This window comes from Pantherophis guttatus, chromosome 1, assembly GCF_059756535.1.
Source record: "Pantherophis guttatus breed Tessera chromosome 1, ASM5975653v1, whole genome shotgun sequence".
In the NCBI taxonomy this organism is placed as follows: Eukaryota; Metazoa; Chordata; class Lepidosauria; order Squamata; family Colubridae; genus Pantherophis; species Pantherophis guttatus.
Window position 1 is genome coordinate 206565064 of NC_142063.1, and position 16874 is coordinate 206581937.

A 16874-nucleotide genomic window follows, 5' to 3' on the forward strand; every position below is an offset into this window, starting at 1 on the left:
CCCCACAATCTGGGTTTCATTCTCCATTTTCCTTAAAAAGGACCTCATCTTTAGATCAACCGAAGTGGCCAGAATGTAAAACCTGATCAGAAAATCCAGAAAATGTGGCACTATGATTTACAGGCATTGTTGAAGATTGAGACAGTGGGGAAAGTGGGAGATAGAGGAAGACACCTGGAGGCTACAGGAGCATCTCAACTAGAAGGGGAAAAAAATCAAAAGCTGAAACTCCATGGAGGTTGAAGTCTGCTACAGTATAATCTGTGGGGTTTTAGATGTTACTATGCTACAACTCCAGGATCCTTCACCAGTGGCCTGTTGCCTGGCATTAACTTCCTTTTAAATTCCTTTTCCAACAAGCCGGGCTGGCCTAATTCTTTTTACATGTTTTTTAATTGTTTGGTTTATTGTTTTAATTAATGGGGCCAAATTTATATATATTTTTTAACTGTATTTTAATATTTGTATTTGATGTTTTTATTTGGCTGTTCACCGCCCTGAGTCCTCAGGGAGAAGGGCGGTATACAAATTCAAAAATAAATAAATAAATAAATAAATAAATAAACTGGCTCTTGTACAAAATCTGAAAGAATGGTCATTATACTAGATATTGGTGTGAACTCACAAAGGCTTCATACATGCTTGGTTTAAGTGAAAGGACTGAACAAGAATTAGGGTCTTAAAAACAGAATTCCAAGCTTCCTGGGACGCCTGATATCATGACAGAGTTTTGGGTACCCAATTATACTATCAGAGCAAAGTGTCTTCAACTGAGGACTTTATTTTTCTGTTAGACCTTGGCATATTTTAACCAAGATTTTCTGACTAAGTCACAATACCCATGTTCATAAATCACACAAGTCTGCCTAATTGACTGAAGCACAGGAAGTCATCTACGGGATTTGTTTATGTTCAGATCTTTTTCACCTTATTGATTACTGAAGACAAGTCACCTACCTTGAACAGATTATAAACCAAGAATGAAAGCATATGCATAATTTTGCTCCGGTGACCCATGATATTACCAGATTTTTTAAAAATCTTCTAGAATACCAAAGGGAACCCTGAGAAAAATCTAATCCATATCTATTCATCTTTTGGCAGAGTATTGCAATAAACAGTCATTAAGAGTTTTTAAGATAATTTGGGATCATAGTTATAGTGTTGGCTCACTGTTATCTTAAAAACTCTAACCGTTTTAAAACTTAATTTAAGAAGTCTTAGCCTTCCTTTAACATTTTTAATAATCCACTTGTATTATTATACTTGTAGCAACAGCAAAAGGTTTTGCTACATTTAGAGACTAAAATATTCTATCAAACAATGAGCATAGTTTTTGTAAAGTCTTCCTTCAAATATCCTCCCTCCAGCCAGGAAAAGTAAAAGATGCTGCTGTGAGGAAGAAGTTGAATCGCTAACACTACACCCTTACATACAAAGACTCTTGCTGGGAGTATCTAGTATCTTAAATGTCCTCAATAATAAAGAGTGGAAAACATTGCAGGAGTTAAAAATTACTTGCCATGTAGAAGAAAGGTTGTATCAGAACTGGGCAGTTCAAATTAGTTCCTCTAGGGCTACAACTGTCTGGTTTCACATTTAAAGTCTCAATCTATGGTAAAGCAAGCTGGGAAGAAACATCTGTAATAGAACTACCCTACAGTGAATGAAGTTAAGTGAGTCACACAGAGGCATATGCTTTTATGGGCAGCAGCAGCAGCTTCCAGCCATTCAAGTAATCTAAAACAGCTTTAGTGCTGGTAGTTGTTTTATACAATATATTGGGCTCAAAACGAATCCCTATCACACTTTTGCAACAAAAAAAGAAAAAGGAAAGAGGTACACATTAACGTGGCTCGCATTTTAAGACATGTCAGTCTCTGAAGATGACTTGACTCGGGTCAAGGTAACCCCACCCACATTGTTAACATTTCAAACTGCATAAAGTCACTTGTAGAGAACTACGAGAGTTCTACCAAGTATTAAATTTTTAAATTACTATTGTGTGCTTTACTTATCCGAGGAGCTAATTCAGACTCTTGGCCTAGTTCTTTTCTTTCGCCACCTCAGGAAGAAGTAAAAAGGTTCCCTAAACTGTTTTCTCAGAGCTGAACAAATTGCTATTATATACCATAGAAATGGACCCCATGTTCTATCCAGCTCTTCTTGTGGCCCGCCAGCTGCCAGAAAAGCTGGCGGCAGACTAAGATGAGGAGGAGGTTGGGGAGGAACTTGGGCCAGTTCTGAAGCCTGGGGAAGGCTGATGGATGCTCAGTGTCGGACACAGAGATAGAGCCAAGGCTGTCTGGCATTTCCCAGCCACCAGGAGAGGCCTCTGGAGGCTGAGATAAGTGAGGAGGAGGAACAGCTGGAATCTGCTCCAGATGCACGTATGCGTAGAGCAGTTAGGAGAGGTGAACAATGAAGGACAAGGAGTCAACTCGGGAAGCAAAGCAACGTTGATGCTGAATGGCTCCTCCCTGGCTGGGGAATAAATAAAAGGAAAGGGGAGTGGTTGTAGTAGGAGACAAAAGTTCGTATTTCTGAAGATTTTGCTCATTGCATTTCCTGCATCAAAGACTGCTTGCCAAAACTTAATTTGTAGCCTTTTGGCTGGGAGCTCATGGCCTTGCAATTATTGCAAGGAACTGATAAGGTCTGTTGCTGCATTTAACTCTTTGCAGGACTCTTGATTGGACTTTTCGATGGGTGAATGCCATTAATTCACAAGAGGTAAATAACAAGGAGTGACAAGGAGTCTGTTTCTTGCTTCTGCTAAGGCTGGGTCAGAACAGATCTATCCATAAAGATAATATACATTCTAACATTACTTATAGCTAGGTTTTTCTATGCTAATTTCCACATTTGGTTTTATGCAACCTCAGAGGGCACTTTCTGTAAAATGCTGTCCCCACAGAGGTGTCTATACTCTTACATGGTGTTATTCAGGGTGTTAAACTAAATTTAATGCTTTCACAATATTTGTGCCACACACTTCAACTGATCCTACTACTCCTTATTAATATGACTTGCTATTAAACTTTTGCCTGCTCCTGGGAAACAATTATTATTGTTCCTATATTATTCCTGTTAGGTTTCCTTGCTTTTGGTGTACTCATTAATATTTGGTATTTTTTATTTTTATTTTTATTCTGCAAAATCACTTTACATTTAATAAACAGAAAAGGAATGTTATTGTTTGAAATTGTACCTTTAAAAGTCTATGCAATTGGCCCAAGACACATGAACAAAGCATACACTTAAATGCCTCCATGGCAAAAGAGCCAAGGCGAACTGTGTACTGTGCTCAAAAAAAACCAAAAAACAATACATGCACAAAAATCAAGAACAGCAACATAAACAGCAACATGGCTTGTTTTACATTCAGGACTACAGGTAATCCTCGACTTCATTTAGTGACCGTTCAAAGTGAAGAGCCTGTAGTACAGTGGACTAAAGCACGGTTATTAACAGATTAACATCTGCTGTTTGCAATTACTGCAAGCTCAAATCTCACCAGGCTCAAGGTTGACTCAGCCTTCCATCCTTTCAAACGTAGGTGAAATGAGGACCCAGATTGTAGGGGCAATAAGCTGACTTTGTATAAATATACAAAAGTATGAAGGCTATTGCTTAACACATTGTAAGCTACCCTGAGTCTCCAGAGAAGGGCAGCATATAAATTAAAGCAAAAAAAAAAAAAGTTACAACGGCACTGAAAAAAGTGACTTATGACCATTTTTCGCACTTATCACTACTGCAGCGTCCCCATGGTCTTGTGATCAAAATTCAGATGCTTGGCAACTGGTTCATATTTATGACGGTTGCCATGACCTGGGGTCTTGTGATCCCCTTTTGCAACCTTCTGACAAGCAAAGCCAATGGGGAAGCCAGATTCAGTTGAAATCCTGTTACTAACTTAACAATTGCACTGATTCATATAACAACTGGGCATGAAAGGTAAAATGGGGAAAACTCACTTAACAAATGTCTCACTTAGCAATAAAAAATTTGGGCTCAATTGGGGTCATAAGTCAAAGACTACCTGTATTGGATGTTGTAACACCCCTTCCATCTCTATTTCATAATATCAAGGTCAGTAACATGCTCCACAAAGCCATGGCATCTACAGATCTTCAATCTTTAATTAAAAAAAGAGGAAAAGAATAACCTAGGCCCATGATGGCGAACCTATGGCACGCGTGCCACAGTTGGCACGCAGAGCCATATCAGTGGGCATGCGAGTTCAGCTCCGGTGCACATGTATGTGCTGGCCAGCTGATTTTCGGGCCTTCTGGGCCCACCAGAAGTCTGGAAAAACCCTGTTTCCAGCCTCTGGAGGCACTCCGGGGGTGTGGGGAAGGCTGTTTTCGCCCTCCCCAGGCTCTGGAGCCTGGGGAGAGCAAAAAATGGGCCTTCCGGTTCTACCGGAAGTCAGCAAACCAAAAACAGGGGGAGTATGGGGGGGGGTCATGCGTGCAAGTGGGGGGGGCGCATAGAATTATGGGTGTGGGCACGTGCGCTCATGACCCCCCCCCGTTTCCCCCGCTTTTGGCATGTGGTGGCAAAAAGGTTAGCCATCTCTGATCTAGGCTATAAGGTGAATTGAGTGAAGGGAGAATTGCACAATGGGGCTTGGCACCTGAAAAGAATCCCACCTAATCCCCATATAAAAGCAAAATATTGATTTCAGAAATATATATTTGATATCCCCCTTCCCACCAAAGCTTCCCCTAACTGGAATCTGGTATGCGAAAACATCAACAATGTTTTTTTTAACAAATGTAGCTTTTCCTACAGCTTTACTGTGGCTGTTTTAAACTTGTACCACTGCTTTATTGCTGCTTAATAACAATTTTATATCACTGGAGTCGAAGAATATTCTTTTATTTAAAGAAAAATACACTGCACTTTATGAACATCATGAAATATCCAAACTCATCTTTTTTTTTCAGGGCGCTCAGCAAGAAAACTCATATTTACACCATAAACAAGTTGTGTTTTCTCACCAGTACTCATCAGTAGTTATACATATAACACTAAAGCTTTTAGAAACTAATTTGAATTTTACATGGGTATCCCATTTGGTTTCGTATAGATATAAAAAAATTATAACTCCTGCTATTCTTGCCTTTTACAAGAAGAAATATTTCACTGTTACTTCCAACAAGCCCTGGGGCCAACTGGAAGCTTGGTTTTCTTTTGGTTGCACTTTTAAGACATTTAAGTTTAAAATCATGTCTTACTCAAATATGCTAATTCGGTTAAATCAACTTATGTGTTTCAAAATGTAGTTATTAGAACTGTTAAAATGTGTAGGATTAAAAAAAAAAAAACCTAACAGAAAGGTTCAAGCTGTCAGGAGAGCGTTCTTCCAATATACTGTAGGACTTCTCTCTAAATAATATTGAAAAATCCTCAGTGATGAGGCTCAATGCAGTACAGCCTGCAATAAAAATATATACAATTTCCAAACACTCTAATACACAAATAAGATTTAACTAGGTTTTAAAACGTGATTTCTGTATACCTGTCACTCATTCTCTCTCCCATGAGAGAATACACAAGTGTAACAAAAGAAAACGGATTTAAACTATGAAATTATAATACTTGCCAACAGGCAAGAATTGGTAGCAATCAACTCGGCATTAAGTTTCCCTATAATTAATAAAATATCTTGAGATTTACATCTGTCTTAATATATTCTGCAGTTTAGATGGAGCCTTTTTGTGATAGTAAGCAAAACAGAGTATTGTACAAGAAGACAGGAATGGAAGTCCATAACTAAATCTATATTTTACTGAAATGTACTTACATTGAAATGGTCAGTATAAATAAAGAGATTATTTTCCTATTGTATTTGTTTAAATTCAAGCTTTTGACTGGTAAAAACAAATCAACAGCATTTGGCAGTTACGCAATCTATACAACCGTATGCCTCACATACACCACAAAATTTAGCGACATATAGAACAACTGTTCTTGATTTTCACATTTTTGCATTTTTTTCAACATCCTCAAAGGCACACCAACAGTCTCTGGTGATACATTGTATTACATTCCATTTTAAAAAAAACCTGATACTTCCTAATCACTTCTGAAATTAAACAAAACTCCAAATGATTATTACACATAGGTACAAAGTTTAGCATCATAATAAAAAATCTAGCACCAATTGCAAGATGGTCTTTGTCCAGTAAGATAACAGATTAGTTTTGCTGAAAATCTTATTCCAAAGTATTTCTTTTTCCATGCTGTCATCATCCCAATGCTAAATCAATCCTCAGTAGAGACTTTTTAAAGACATAAAAATATATGCATGTGGCAGGGGAGGAAGGGAACCAAACCAGAATACTAATGAACCCTTTACACTATTTAATAGTTATGGGCCTCTGGTCTGGATTTCTATAAATGATAAATTTATAAATAGAATATGTTCTGCATACTGTTCCTGCACTGCTTTTCAAATGAAGGTTGATCTGTTGTCCATTATTAGTTCCCAACTGTGATAATCCATCTACTCTGATTTTAATCTAAAAAAAAAAACATAAGCAGATATATTAGAAAGAAAATATACATAATAATTTGTCCAGGTTTACTGTGAAGACCTGCCTTTTTACAGAGACTTAATTTTTTTTAACTTTCTAATTTTTTTGATAGAACATAGAATAACACAGTTGGAAGGGAACTCAGAGGTCTTCTAGTCCAACCCTCTGCTCGAGCAGGAGACCCTATACCATATCAGACAAATGACTGTCCATTCTTGAAAGCCTTTGGTGATGGAGCACCCACAACTTCTGAAGGCAAGCTACTCCATTGGTTGATTTGTCTCACCATTAGGAAATTTCTCCTTAGTTCTAGGTTGCTTCTCTCCTTGGTTAATTTCCAATCATTTTTTCTTGCCTTGCGTTTTGGTGCTTTGGAAAATAATTTGACCCCCTTGTCTTTATAGGAACCCTTTAAATATTGGAACACTGATATCATGTCTCCCCTAGTTCTTCTTTTCATTATACTAGACATAACCAATTTGTGTAACTGTTATTCATGTTTTAGCCTCCAGCCCCCTAATCATTTTTGTTGCTTTTCTCTGCACTCTTACCAGATTCTCCACATATTTTTATATTATTTTTTATATTTTTAAATCTGTCTATCCCGCCATCAACTCTCTCTCTGTCTATCTCTCTATCACAGACCTGTAATTCTCTAGTTCTGATTTCCAAAGTACAGCCTATACTTCTACAATGAGATGAATGCATAAAGTTTCTACTAGGCTACAAAGTCACAGGAACAATACATAGTCATGTATACTCTACATAGTCTATGTACACTCTACATGGACTGTAGAGTGTACATAACATACAGAGTCATGTACACTATGTGGACTGTAGAGCTTTTCCCAAATTAGTGCATTTGTTATTCAGGAAGTAATGGAATTGAAATTCAACATTTCTGGGGGCCCTGGGATAGGAAAGGCTTATTGTGGCCAAACAAAACATGACAGTAACAGGACTGGCTAAACTCTCATACATAGAAGAATGAGAAAGATTTTTGTAAATGTATATGGAATATAGATTATTCCTTCTATGTATGTGGAATATAAATGTGTGTCTTTATATACATGAAAAAAGATGAATATTTCTACAATAAAAATGCCCTCCAGCCTTTTAATAGCCCTTTTCTACAAGTGAGCATACATCTATTGCCCAAGCAATGCCAATCTTCTTGGACACTAATGAAATGAGCTTCTGACTAAATTCCATTTTCTTTCATTTATCTTTCAACTAACCAAGGACAGTAGTGTCTGATCTGGATTGCGCATCTCTAAGTTTGCACTCAGTCTATTGCTGACTTCAGAAAGGAAGCAAAGTTTCCTTGCATTTAAGCGGAAAAGAAATAAAAGAGGTACTGTCATCAGCGTTCTGGTGGTACCAAATCCAAATATACCAGATGTTATTCAACAGTTTCTAACGGCCACCACATCAAATACAGGTAGTTGTCAACTTACAATTCATTTAATGACCGTTCAAAGTTACACAGACACTGAAAAAAGGAATTCATTACCATTTTTCACACAATTTCAGCATCCCCATGGTCATGTGATCAAAATTCAACCGACTTGGCAACCAACTCATATTAATGAGGGCTACAGTGTCTTAGGGTCATGTAAATCTCCTTTTGTGACCTTCTTTGCAAGCAAAGTCAATGGGGAAGCCAGATTCACTTCATAGCTGCAATGATTTGCTTAACAACTGTGGCAAGAAAAGTTGTCAAATGGAGCAAAACTCACTTAACAAATGTCTCACTTAGCAACTTAAACTTTGGGCTCGATTGTGGTCGTAAGTTGAGGACTACCTGTAGGTATCTCTAACACCTCTTTTTAAATCATATTTCTAAGAACCTAAGCCATTATAAAATTGTGTTTCCGAGCTGAAAGTAATTCAGGATTTTCTGGTTGAAACCTGCCAAGATGCTCAGTAAAACACAGAACACTACTTTGCTGTCAATTTCTTAGCATAGATAGTTCTTGAAGAGAACTAAATTGTCTGCTCCATAATGAGCCCTAAAGGCTCCCTATAGATAATCACATTGTGGCAGATAATCTTTCTACACACATCCACGCTATGCAAACTCATATAGATTTGATGCAAACTCATATAGATTTGATACTGCATTATACGTGGAATATACTAACATCCTCCCAGTATGCTTTATGGCAGTTTATGCATCTTTTGCTCATTCCCTTAAAGGAAGCCCAAACTATTGTTCCTGTTATAGATAAAGCAAAGAATAAGACAATTTTATATAGTTGTTTTAAGAGTCATTTGAAACTGACCTTTCTTGTGAGTACGTGCTCACGTTTCTTCATGAATCTGGATCTGAGCATTCTTGGAGTCCAAAAGCAACTTGTCAGAAGCCTTTGATACGGTTGTAGAATGTGTTTGGTTGAGTTGCTCTCTGTCACAACATCGATTAAATAATTTCTTATTGCGCTTGTGCAGACTTCTATAATTTCTTTTACTTTTATGCAAGAAAGTCATCCGATAGTCTTTTTTTTTACCATGTAATTTCTTTGAGCTGTTCACCTCCAAATTTTTTAAATCAACACATTTCAATTGCATATCTGAATTCTGTGGACCTTTCTTGTCTCCATTTATGGCAATCTGTGGTTCAGAGATCTTCTGGATAGAGAGTGGATCATGAATAACACGTGAATTTGGTAGCTGAAAGTCATCACAACTAGCTGATCCAAAGGATACAGTTTTAGAATACAAAGCACAACCAGAAGCAACCAATACATCTGCCGCATTGTTTTGCTCAAAAAACACATCTACTTCTAGCTTCAGTCCACAACGAGGCTGTTTGAATTGGAATGTGAGACCTTGTTGACCAAGAAATTCTTGAATTTTAAGCTTGGCCTCATCATTCCAATGTTTCCCATCAGCAGGTGTCACTCCAAACAATGAGCACGGATAGGTTAATCGTGGTAAACTAGCTAGCCTTTCTGGGATAATCTTCAGCTTAGAGATATCGGAGATGGGAAGGGGAGCGGATAACCCCTCATCATCAATAAAAGTAAGCATTAATGTACTAGAGTCCCTGAGCACTTCAGAAACTTCAATTCTGTTCCAGGTTTCATTAGGTCCATTTTTTATTAAGCAGCTGGTACCGGGAATTATACATTCTTGTGGCATAGTTGGGAGGTTTTCTGGAAGATTAGAGAGCATTTTGAACAAGGCTATCAGAGTTTTAAATGAATCTTCTAACTGAATACAGAAGTTTGAAGGATCAGTGACTGATGTGACAAATCCAAGATGGTGACTATTCTTCTGAAATTGTGCCCATGAAATTGAATTTGACCTGACTGAGATATCAAGTGATTTCCTGACATTATCTGTATGTCTGTCTAATTTTGTTTGGTTAGATACTTGATTCCAATATTCCAAAAATAAAATTCCATCTATCAAAAGATCTACTTCCCAAATAAGCTCTGATTCTAAGTATTTAAAAAATATAATCTTTATCTCACAATATTTTACCTTCTCCATCATTCCCTCAAAAGACAAATCACTTAGATTTCCAATCCAAATCCATTTACAAAGCACTGCATTCCTTGGAATACACCTTATTTTTTCAGTCAGCACATGTGTATCGTGCAGTGACACAATTTCATATTTTCCTAAATCCACAAAAAGGACCAACATATATTCCTCGTTCACATATTTTTTAATAACTTTAGATCGATACCATCCCAAGAGTTTGTTTGATCTTACCAAACATTCTAATCCTTCACTAATGTCTTCCATAGCAATAAAGCACTTTTTCTCTACCTCTTGAGCAACTAGTACATTTAAATTGAGCATTGTTTGTGCATCCTTAGTTAACTTCACATAGAAGTTCCCATTACTTGAAATATGACCAACTTCAGCTATTTCTATCTGTCCAGGCTTTATATTTTGGTAGCCAATCTTAGTTGGTCTGATTTTAATGCTTTCACATAAAATTTGACTGTCTGATTTTTTACCTGGATCATTACTAATAGTTTCTGAATCTATTGTTGGGAGCTGTTTCATGTTTTGGTCAAAGTTTAGTGAAAATAGGTTCTCTAAACCAAAAAGGGTTTCTCTCTCTATTAATTTATCAGAAATAGATATTCCATGACAAATTATGTCAACCTCCCACTGTTGCTCATACTGTTGTAGAAACTTAATCATGACTGGCTGATTATTTACCTCACTGATAAAGTAAGCATCCATATCAGTACTCCAGTTTTCATTTGTAAACAAGCACTTTGCTTTACTAAGGAAGCAATGTATGCTGAGTCTTGGTAAACTGAGTAAACACTTTTCAATTTTGTAGATATTTTTTGAATTCACAGTTGCTATGTTACCATAATCAATAAACTCTACTTCAAAAAACTTATTGGCTAGGACTTTTCTAACTAAAGCTCTGTATATGCAACAATCAACTTCATATTTTGCTAAAACCACATCATCTTTCTCAAGTTCAGCCTCTATTTCTGATTCTTTAACCAGAGTTTCTCTATTCAGTTCCCCAGCAAGTTGCACAATTCTTTTTTCATCCTCTGAACGATGAACATAGAAACTTGAAAGATTAGCTACATAAGACATATAACCCCAGACTTTAGAATTTAGATGAATGTCAAGTTGGGGAAGATCAGTGTACTTTTGCTTAGTCTTGTTGCTTCTTTCTTGTCCCGAAGTGTTTAATTTTAGCATGTGTAATTTAGTCCTTTTAATTTTAATTTTCTTTGACTGTTCATTAAGTTGATCAATGGTGTCAGTATTGGGTTCTTTGTGAGTACTTTCATATCTGTATCTCAAAACTTTTTTCAACATGAAATCTGAAAAATCCAAAGTCAATGGAAACTTTGCAGGTCCACTACCCTGTTTCTGTTGATCAATTACTATTTTGTTCCTATATTTAGCAGGTAACTTATCATTGCCTGCTTTTGTTTGCTGTCTAATTTCTTTACTTTTAACTTTTTTTCTCTCTATATCCAAATCTATTTTATAAGGCCTATATTTATTCCCAATATATTTTTTAAAACCTTTTTTTATATCATTTGGATTCAGATGACTTTCTTTTTGCTTTAGTAAATCTTTAATCTTTCCATTTATTTGTAGTTCTCCATCATACAACTCCATACCGAACTGCCCATCAGATTCTTTAGATATTACTACTGCCTTCAACTCTTTTTCCAAATATTTTTTTTCAAACCATGCTTTTATTTCAGATGAAATTTCAACATCCTTTAGACCTGATAAATAACACATAATAGCTTGCATAGGTGTGAACATTAATTCTGAAACACTGTTTGGGATAGGAATCAGTTCCTCTTTGGCCACCAATTGTTTATTTCCAAAGTCCACAAAATATACTGGGCAGAAATCGGGTGATTCCATTGGAGATGCTAAAGCTCTATAGAAGACTCCATCCTCAAAATATTTCGCTATGCATAAACAGTGAGTATTCATTTGGATTGCATGGCTTGGTTTTGAGCTAATTTCTGAAATCTTTTTATGTATCTTGGCCATCTCATTTGCATTTCTACTTAACTGGCAATAGAATTTTGTAGGGCTATATATATAAGATACATATACTTTCTCTTCATTTCCAACTTCCATATTAAAAGATGAATAATAAAAGCTACTTAGAGAAAATGGAGTTATAAGAGCTTGCGCACATTCAAAAGGGTAAATTTGTGCATGGCCATTTTCAAAGAAAAATTGCCTTAAACTAGTAAACGGACTCTTCAAATCAACAATGTAATATAAATAGTTGGGAGTCTTAAGAACCAGGGCACAAATTGAACAAATCAGTTGTTCATTAGAAGACGAAACAAATCTTTTAAAATCACTGCATATCTCAGCAGTCCAAATATAGGGGTCAAATATTAACGATTTACTGACACCATTAAGACAACATCTGAATGCTTGACATTCCAAAATTAGGAAGTCTGGATGAATAGCTTGAAGATCTTTCAACAAAACTCTTTCCCTGTTACCATAGTCTACAAATATCACATCAGTTTCAGTTTTGGATACGTGTTTCAGTACAACAGCTCTGTACCATTTTCCATCTGTAGAATATTTCACAACACAGGCAAGCTTTCCACTTTCATAAGGTCTTTTTTGAGTGTTGTAAAAAATCTGAATTTGTTCCATCATACTATTTAGCTCGGGTAGCTTATTTTGTATCTGGCATAAAAAATTGCCTGGTGAAATAATATGACAACATACAACATCAAACACACAACCTGGTTTAAATTTGTACTCTTTATAGCATTCTACTCCATCTGTTTTCTCAAACATTTGCTCATATTTATTGGAAAGTATGTTTTTCCATGGTGGGAAAATGCTAGCATTTTCTTTTGTCACAAAGTCAGTATTCAGCTTTTTATTCTCATCAGTAGTTTTAGGTATCAGTACTTCATTCTTCTGAATAGATGCTTTACTTAGTATTTCTCTATTTTTATTTTTTTTTGAGCATTTTCGTTGAAAGCCCCTAACTGTTTTCTGAAACAGATCTTGCTTTACCTCCCAATATTCTGCACATCCAGCCTCAATCATAAGCCTGAGAACATCAGTTTGCTTGGAGCCATTCATACACTGCACATTGACAATATAATTCTCCTTTTGTTTTGCAATGACATGCAATGTGATTGGTTTGTCAACCACAACTGTTTTAAAGAAATCTGTTTCTTTTTTAGTCCATATATCTTCAATTGGAAATGCATTAGCAAGTGTACAGGACATGGCTAATGCCGGTAATTCTTGAAGCTCTGGAAGCAAAATCTTCACATCAAAGAGTGGCACTGTGTCCGTGTTCCCAAAATCTAAAAAATAAACATCAACATTATTGTCTACGATTTGTCTAATGACAGCCCTATAAAAATACTTATCCTTGCTATATCGGGCACAACATAGTCTTCCAGGCTCTGGGTTTTCTAGAATTTTATCATTAACTTCATCTCCATCATACACATCTGCAACTTTCTTCATTAAAGCTTCAAACTCATCTAAGAAATCATTCGTTTGCACCCAGAAATTTGATGGATTCAAAACATAAACTGCAAAAGCAACACAAATTGAACTTATTTTCATTTCTGCTCTTTTGTAAGGAATTGTTAAAGGGGAACACAGTAAACAAGTATCCTTTTGATTTGAAGAATAACTTGATTGTTGAGTAGTATTGTAAATCTTCTCTGCCAAATTCACCTTAGAATTTTGTACACTTCCGCTTGTACAAGAGACATCCGTGTTGTATTTTGGATCCATATCGTTTTCCCTAGATAGATTTTCACTTGTCTGTGTCAATGCACATTTACGTAATGTAACATAATAGGTGTGCTCTTTACTATTGAACCGATCTATGTGGGCCAAAATAGTCTGTTGTGTTAATAGGATTTCTTTAAATTCTTCTAGCTGAGCATTTTTTTTCATTTCATCTTGATCACTAAGACATGATAGAGCACAAGGAAATGAAAACATAGGTACTGAAATAAATTCTGGTGGAAGCTTCAAAATATACTCAGAAGACACAGCTTCATAGTTGCCAAAATCCATAAACCAAATCTTCACTTTGTCAGAAAGCAGTTGTTGTATTACTCCTCTCTGCCACTGACCGTTTTTTTGTCTAGCTGCACAAAGGGCTCCAAAATTGTCACAAGATGGAAGTTTTACTCTGCTAATAGAGTCATAATAGGAAAACATCTCTCTTATCAATGTATCCAGCTGTATCTGTTGTCGAAGTAACTGGCAATAAAACTTACTGGGGCTAACTGCTACTGATATTTTTACTTTTTCTACAGCACCAACAGACAAAATTGGTTGAAGATTTCTTAGAACTGGTGGAATATTTGGTTGAACTCCAGCATCACAAAGTAGAGTACCTGGCCTTGTACATTTCTGTTGTGGTAAATCCGGCATTTGTTTACAAAGCGACTCGTGTGGAAATGCAGTTAACATTTCAACAATTAGACAGAAAGTATCTACATCAACAAGTTTTCCTATTCTGAAGTCAACCACATCAGTAGCAATTTTGGGCACATGAAAAAGAAAAATTTGGTTTGGCAACGTGGCTTGTATATGACCTTTAATCTGCAAGCCTATCAAAGATGAAAAGTAATTAAAAGCTTTGGCAGTCCATTTTTCTTCAATCGGAAGGACATTTGCAAAAATCCCATAAACCATCTTTGGAGGAAGCTGAAACAATTCATCAATGGGAGATGCAAGGTGAGTTTCATGCACTGCCAGTATTTTCCCATTGTCCATAAAATGTACATCATAGGTATCATGTCTTTTTTTTATTACTTTTCCTCTGTACCATTCTCCACACTCCGAGTCTTTGACTAAACAGAATTCACCAACTGCAACAGAAGCTTTCAGTTTTGGTACTTGCTGTATTTCTTTTTGCAATATATGATAATCAAGCTCACATTCTGTGTTAAATTGGCCTTGAAATTTTACAAGGACTTCTTTTCGATGGTAGTATACATCAGTTACCTTCACATCAACATCTAGAAATGTTGTTGATGAAGATGAATCCATCCTACCTGAAAAAACAGTATAAAATTTAACATTGTTAAATGTTTATTTTTCATTTTCACATAACTTGTTTATAAACGATTTTGATTATATTGACACAATCATATGTAATAGAGATGTTACAATCACTTCTATTATTAGCTAAAGAGGTAGTTCTGTTGTACACCAAAATATGCAGAACTTCAGACTGACAGATTTTAAAATATTAATAAATTGAATTATTTAATAGAATATGAACAAGCTGTATGCTTGGGCATCTCTTCCCTTATCTCATGCTTTTAGTCCAACATTACCAATATAGGTTCTCCTTAATTAGATGAAGTTGTGCCACTAAATTAGAAATGAGAACATTTCAGGAGAAAAAGCAGAAGGAATATTACAGGGTGCATTCACACAGAGTACTTTTATAAATCAGGTACAGCCTGATAATAATTAAATAATGCAGCTATTGTTACTTTTAGGCCATAATTTGTGGAACAAGCCACAATCTAAGGTCCACACAGCACACAGTTAAATATAATAAAATAGGCCAGATTGTGATATGCCAGTTCAGCTAGCAACAAACTACCTTCACAATTATACTTGGCTGGACAAATCTTTGTGAATGCAGTCTCCATGCATTAAATATTAGTTTATTACAGATAATCCTCAATTTACGACCACAATTGAGTCCACAATTTATGTTATTTATGGGAATTTTTTTACGTGAGTTTTGCCCCATTTTACAACTTTTCTTGCCACATTTGTTAAATGAATCACTGCAGTTGTTAAATTAATAACACGGTTGTTAAGTGACTCTGGTTTCCCCATTGACTTTGCTTGCGAGAAGGTCACAAAACCTTCTTACATGACTCTGGGACACTGCAGCCGTCATAAACGAGAGTCAGTTGTCAAGCATCGGAATGTAAATCACATGACCCTGGGAATGCTACAACAGTCCTAAGTGTGACAAGTCACTTTTTGCAGTGTCGTTGTAACTTTGGTCACTAAATGAACTATCGTAAATCGAGGACTACCTGTATTGGACTTTCAACACATTCTCATTCAAAATGTCCCCATTACAAAATGTCTTAAAAGTTTCTCTTTCGGCTTACTTATTCATCAAATTTACATGACCCATCTTACCGCACCAAAATTGTGACTCAGGGCAGCATATAATAAACCAGTTCACTTATCCCCCTCCCCCCCCAAAAACGTTATTATTCGGGGGGGGGGAATAACAAAAATTGCAATTAAAGGCTAAGAGAGGGAGCAAATACCAACAACCAGGGAGCCACACCTAAGTACCAATGACCATCACCTCAGTATTAACTGGTTAAATTTCACATTCTGGATTTGCCAACCAGCGAGAAACAATTAGCAAAACAATTAGCACAGGAAAACAAGCTTTAATCACACACACACACACACACAAAATGCCTCATTTGAAAAGACAGCGAATCCACAGACCTCTTTGCCTTCTAAGTATTATTATCTAAAGCCAGTTTCCCGCTCAGGGTAGTATCGATGAACTCCTGGTTAAAGCGGCTCTTAAGCCTGCTAATGGTTTGTCTGTCTTGGGTTTTTTTAATGGCAACTGAACTTGCAGAAATAAAGAGATACTTTTGCCCCCCCCCCAAAAAAAACAAAAAAAGCTGAACGGGCTGTGTGTGTGTGTCGAGGCTGTTTCTTCCAAGGTTTCTTGACCGGGGGGGCGTTATTTATAAAGAGAATTCAGGCGAGGAAAGGATTCTTCGCCCACAATCCGTAGTGGCCAAAGTGGCTCTCGGCGACTCTGAGCGCCGATTCCCCACCACCAACGCCGCG

The 16874-nt window shown here is 36.5% G+C and overlaps 1 protein-coding gene across 1 annotated transcript; it reads right to left on the reverse strand.

Moving 5' to 3' along the window:
* Positions 1-4871: 4871 nt before the first annotated feature.
* TDRD15 (tudor domain containing 15) lies at positions 4872-16862 on the reverse strand. The gene is made up of 3 exons (XM_034432192.3): positions 16518-16862; positions 8834-15076; positions 4872-6533 (listed from the first exon to the last, which is right to left on the reverse strand). Exon 2 carries the CDS (start codon positions 15069-15071, stop codon positions 8853-8855), a length of 6219 nt encoding a protein of 2072 aa, XP_034288083.2. The 5' UTR covers positions 15072-15076; positions 16518-16862; the 3' UTR covers positions 4872-6533; positions 8834-8852.
* Positions 16863-16874: the final 12 nt, after the last annotated feature.

Bases quoted from the DNA above. Each gene is read 5' to 3' on its own strand.
- TDRD15 (XM_034432192.3), bottom strand. From the start codon at position 15,071: ATGGATTCATCTTCATCAACAACATTTCTAGATGTTGATGTGAAGGTA.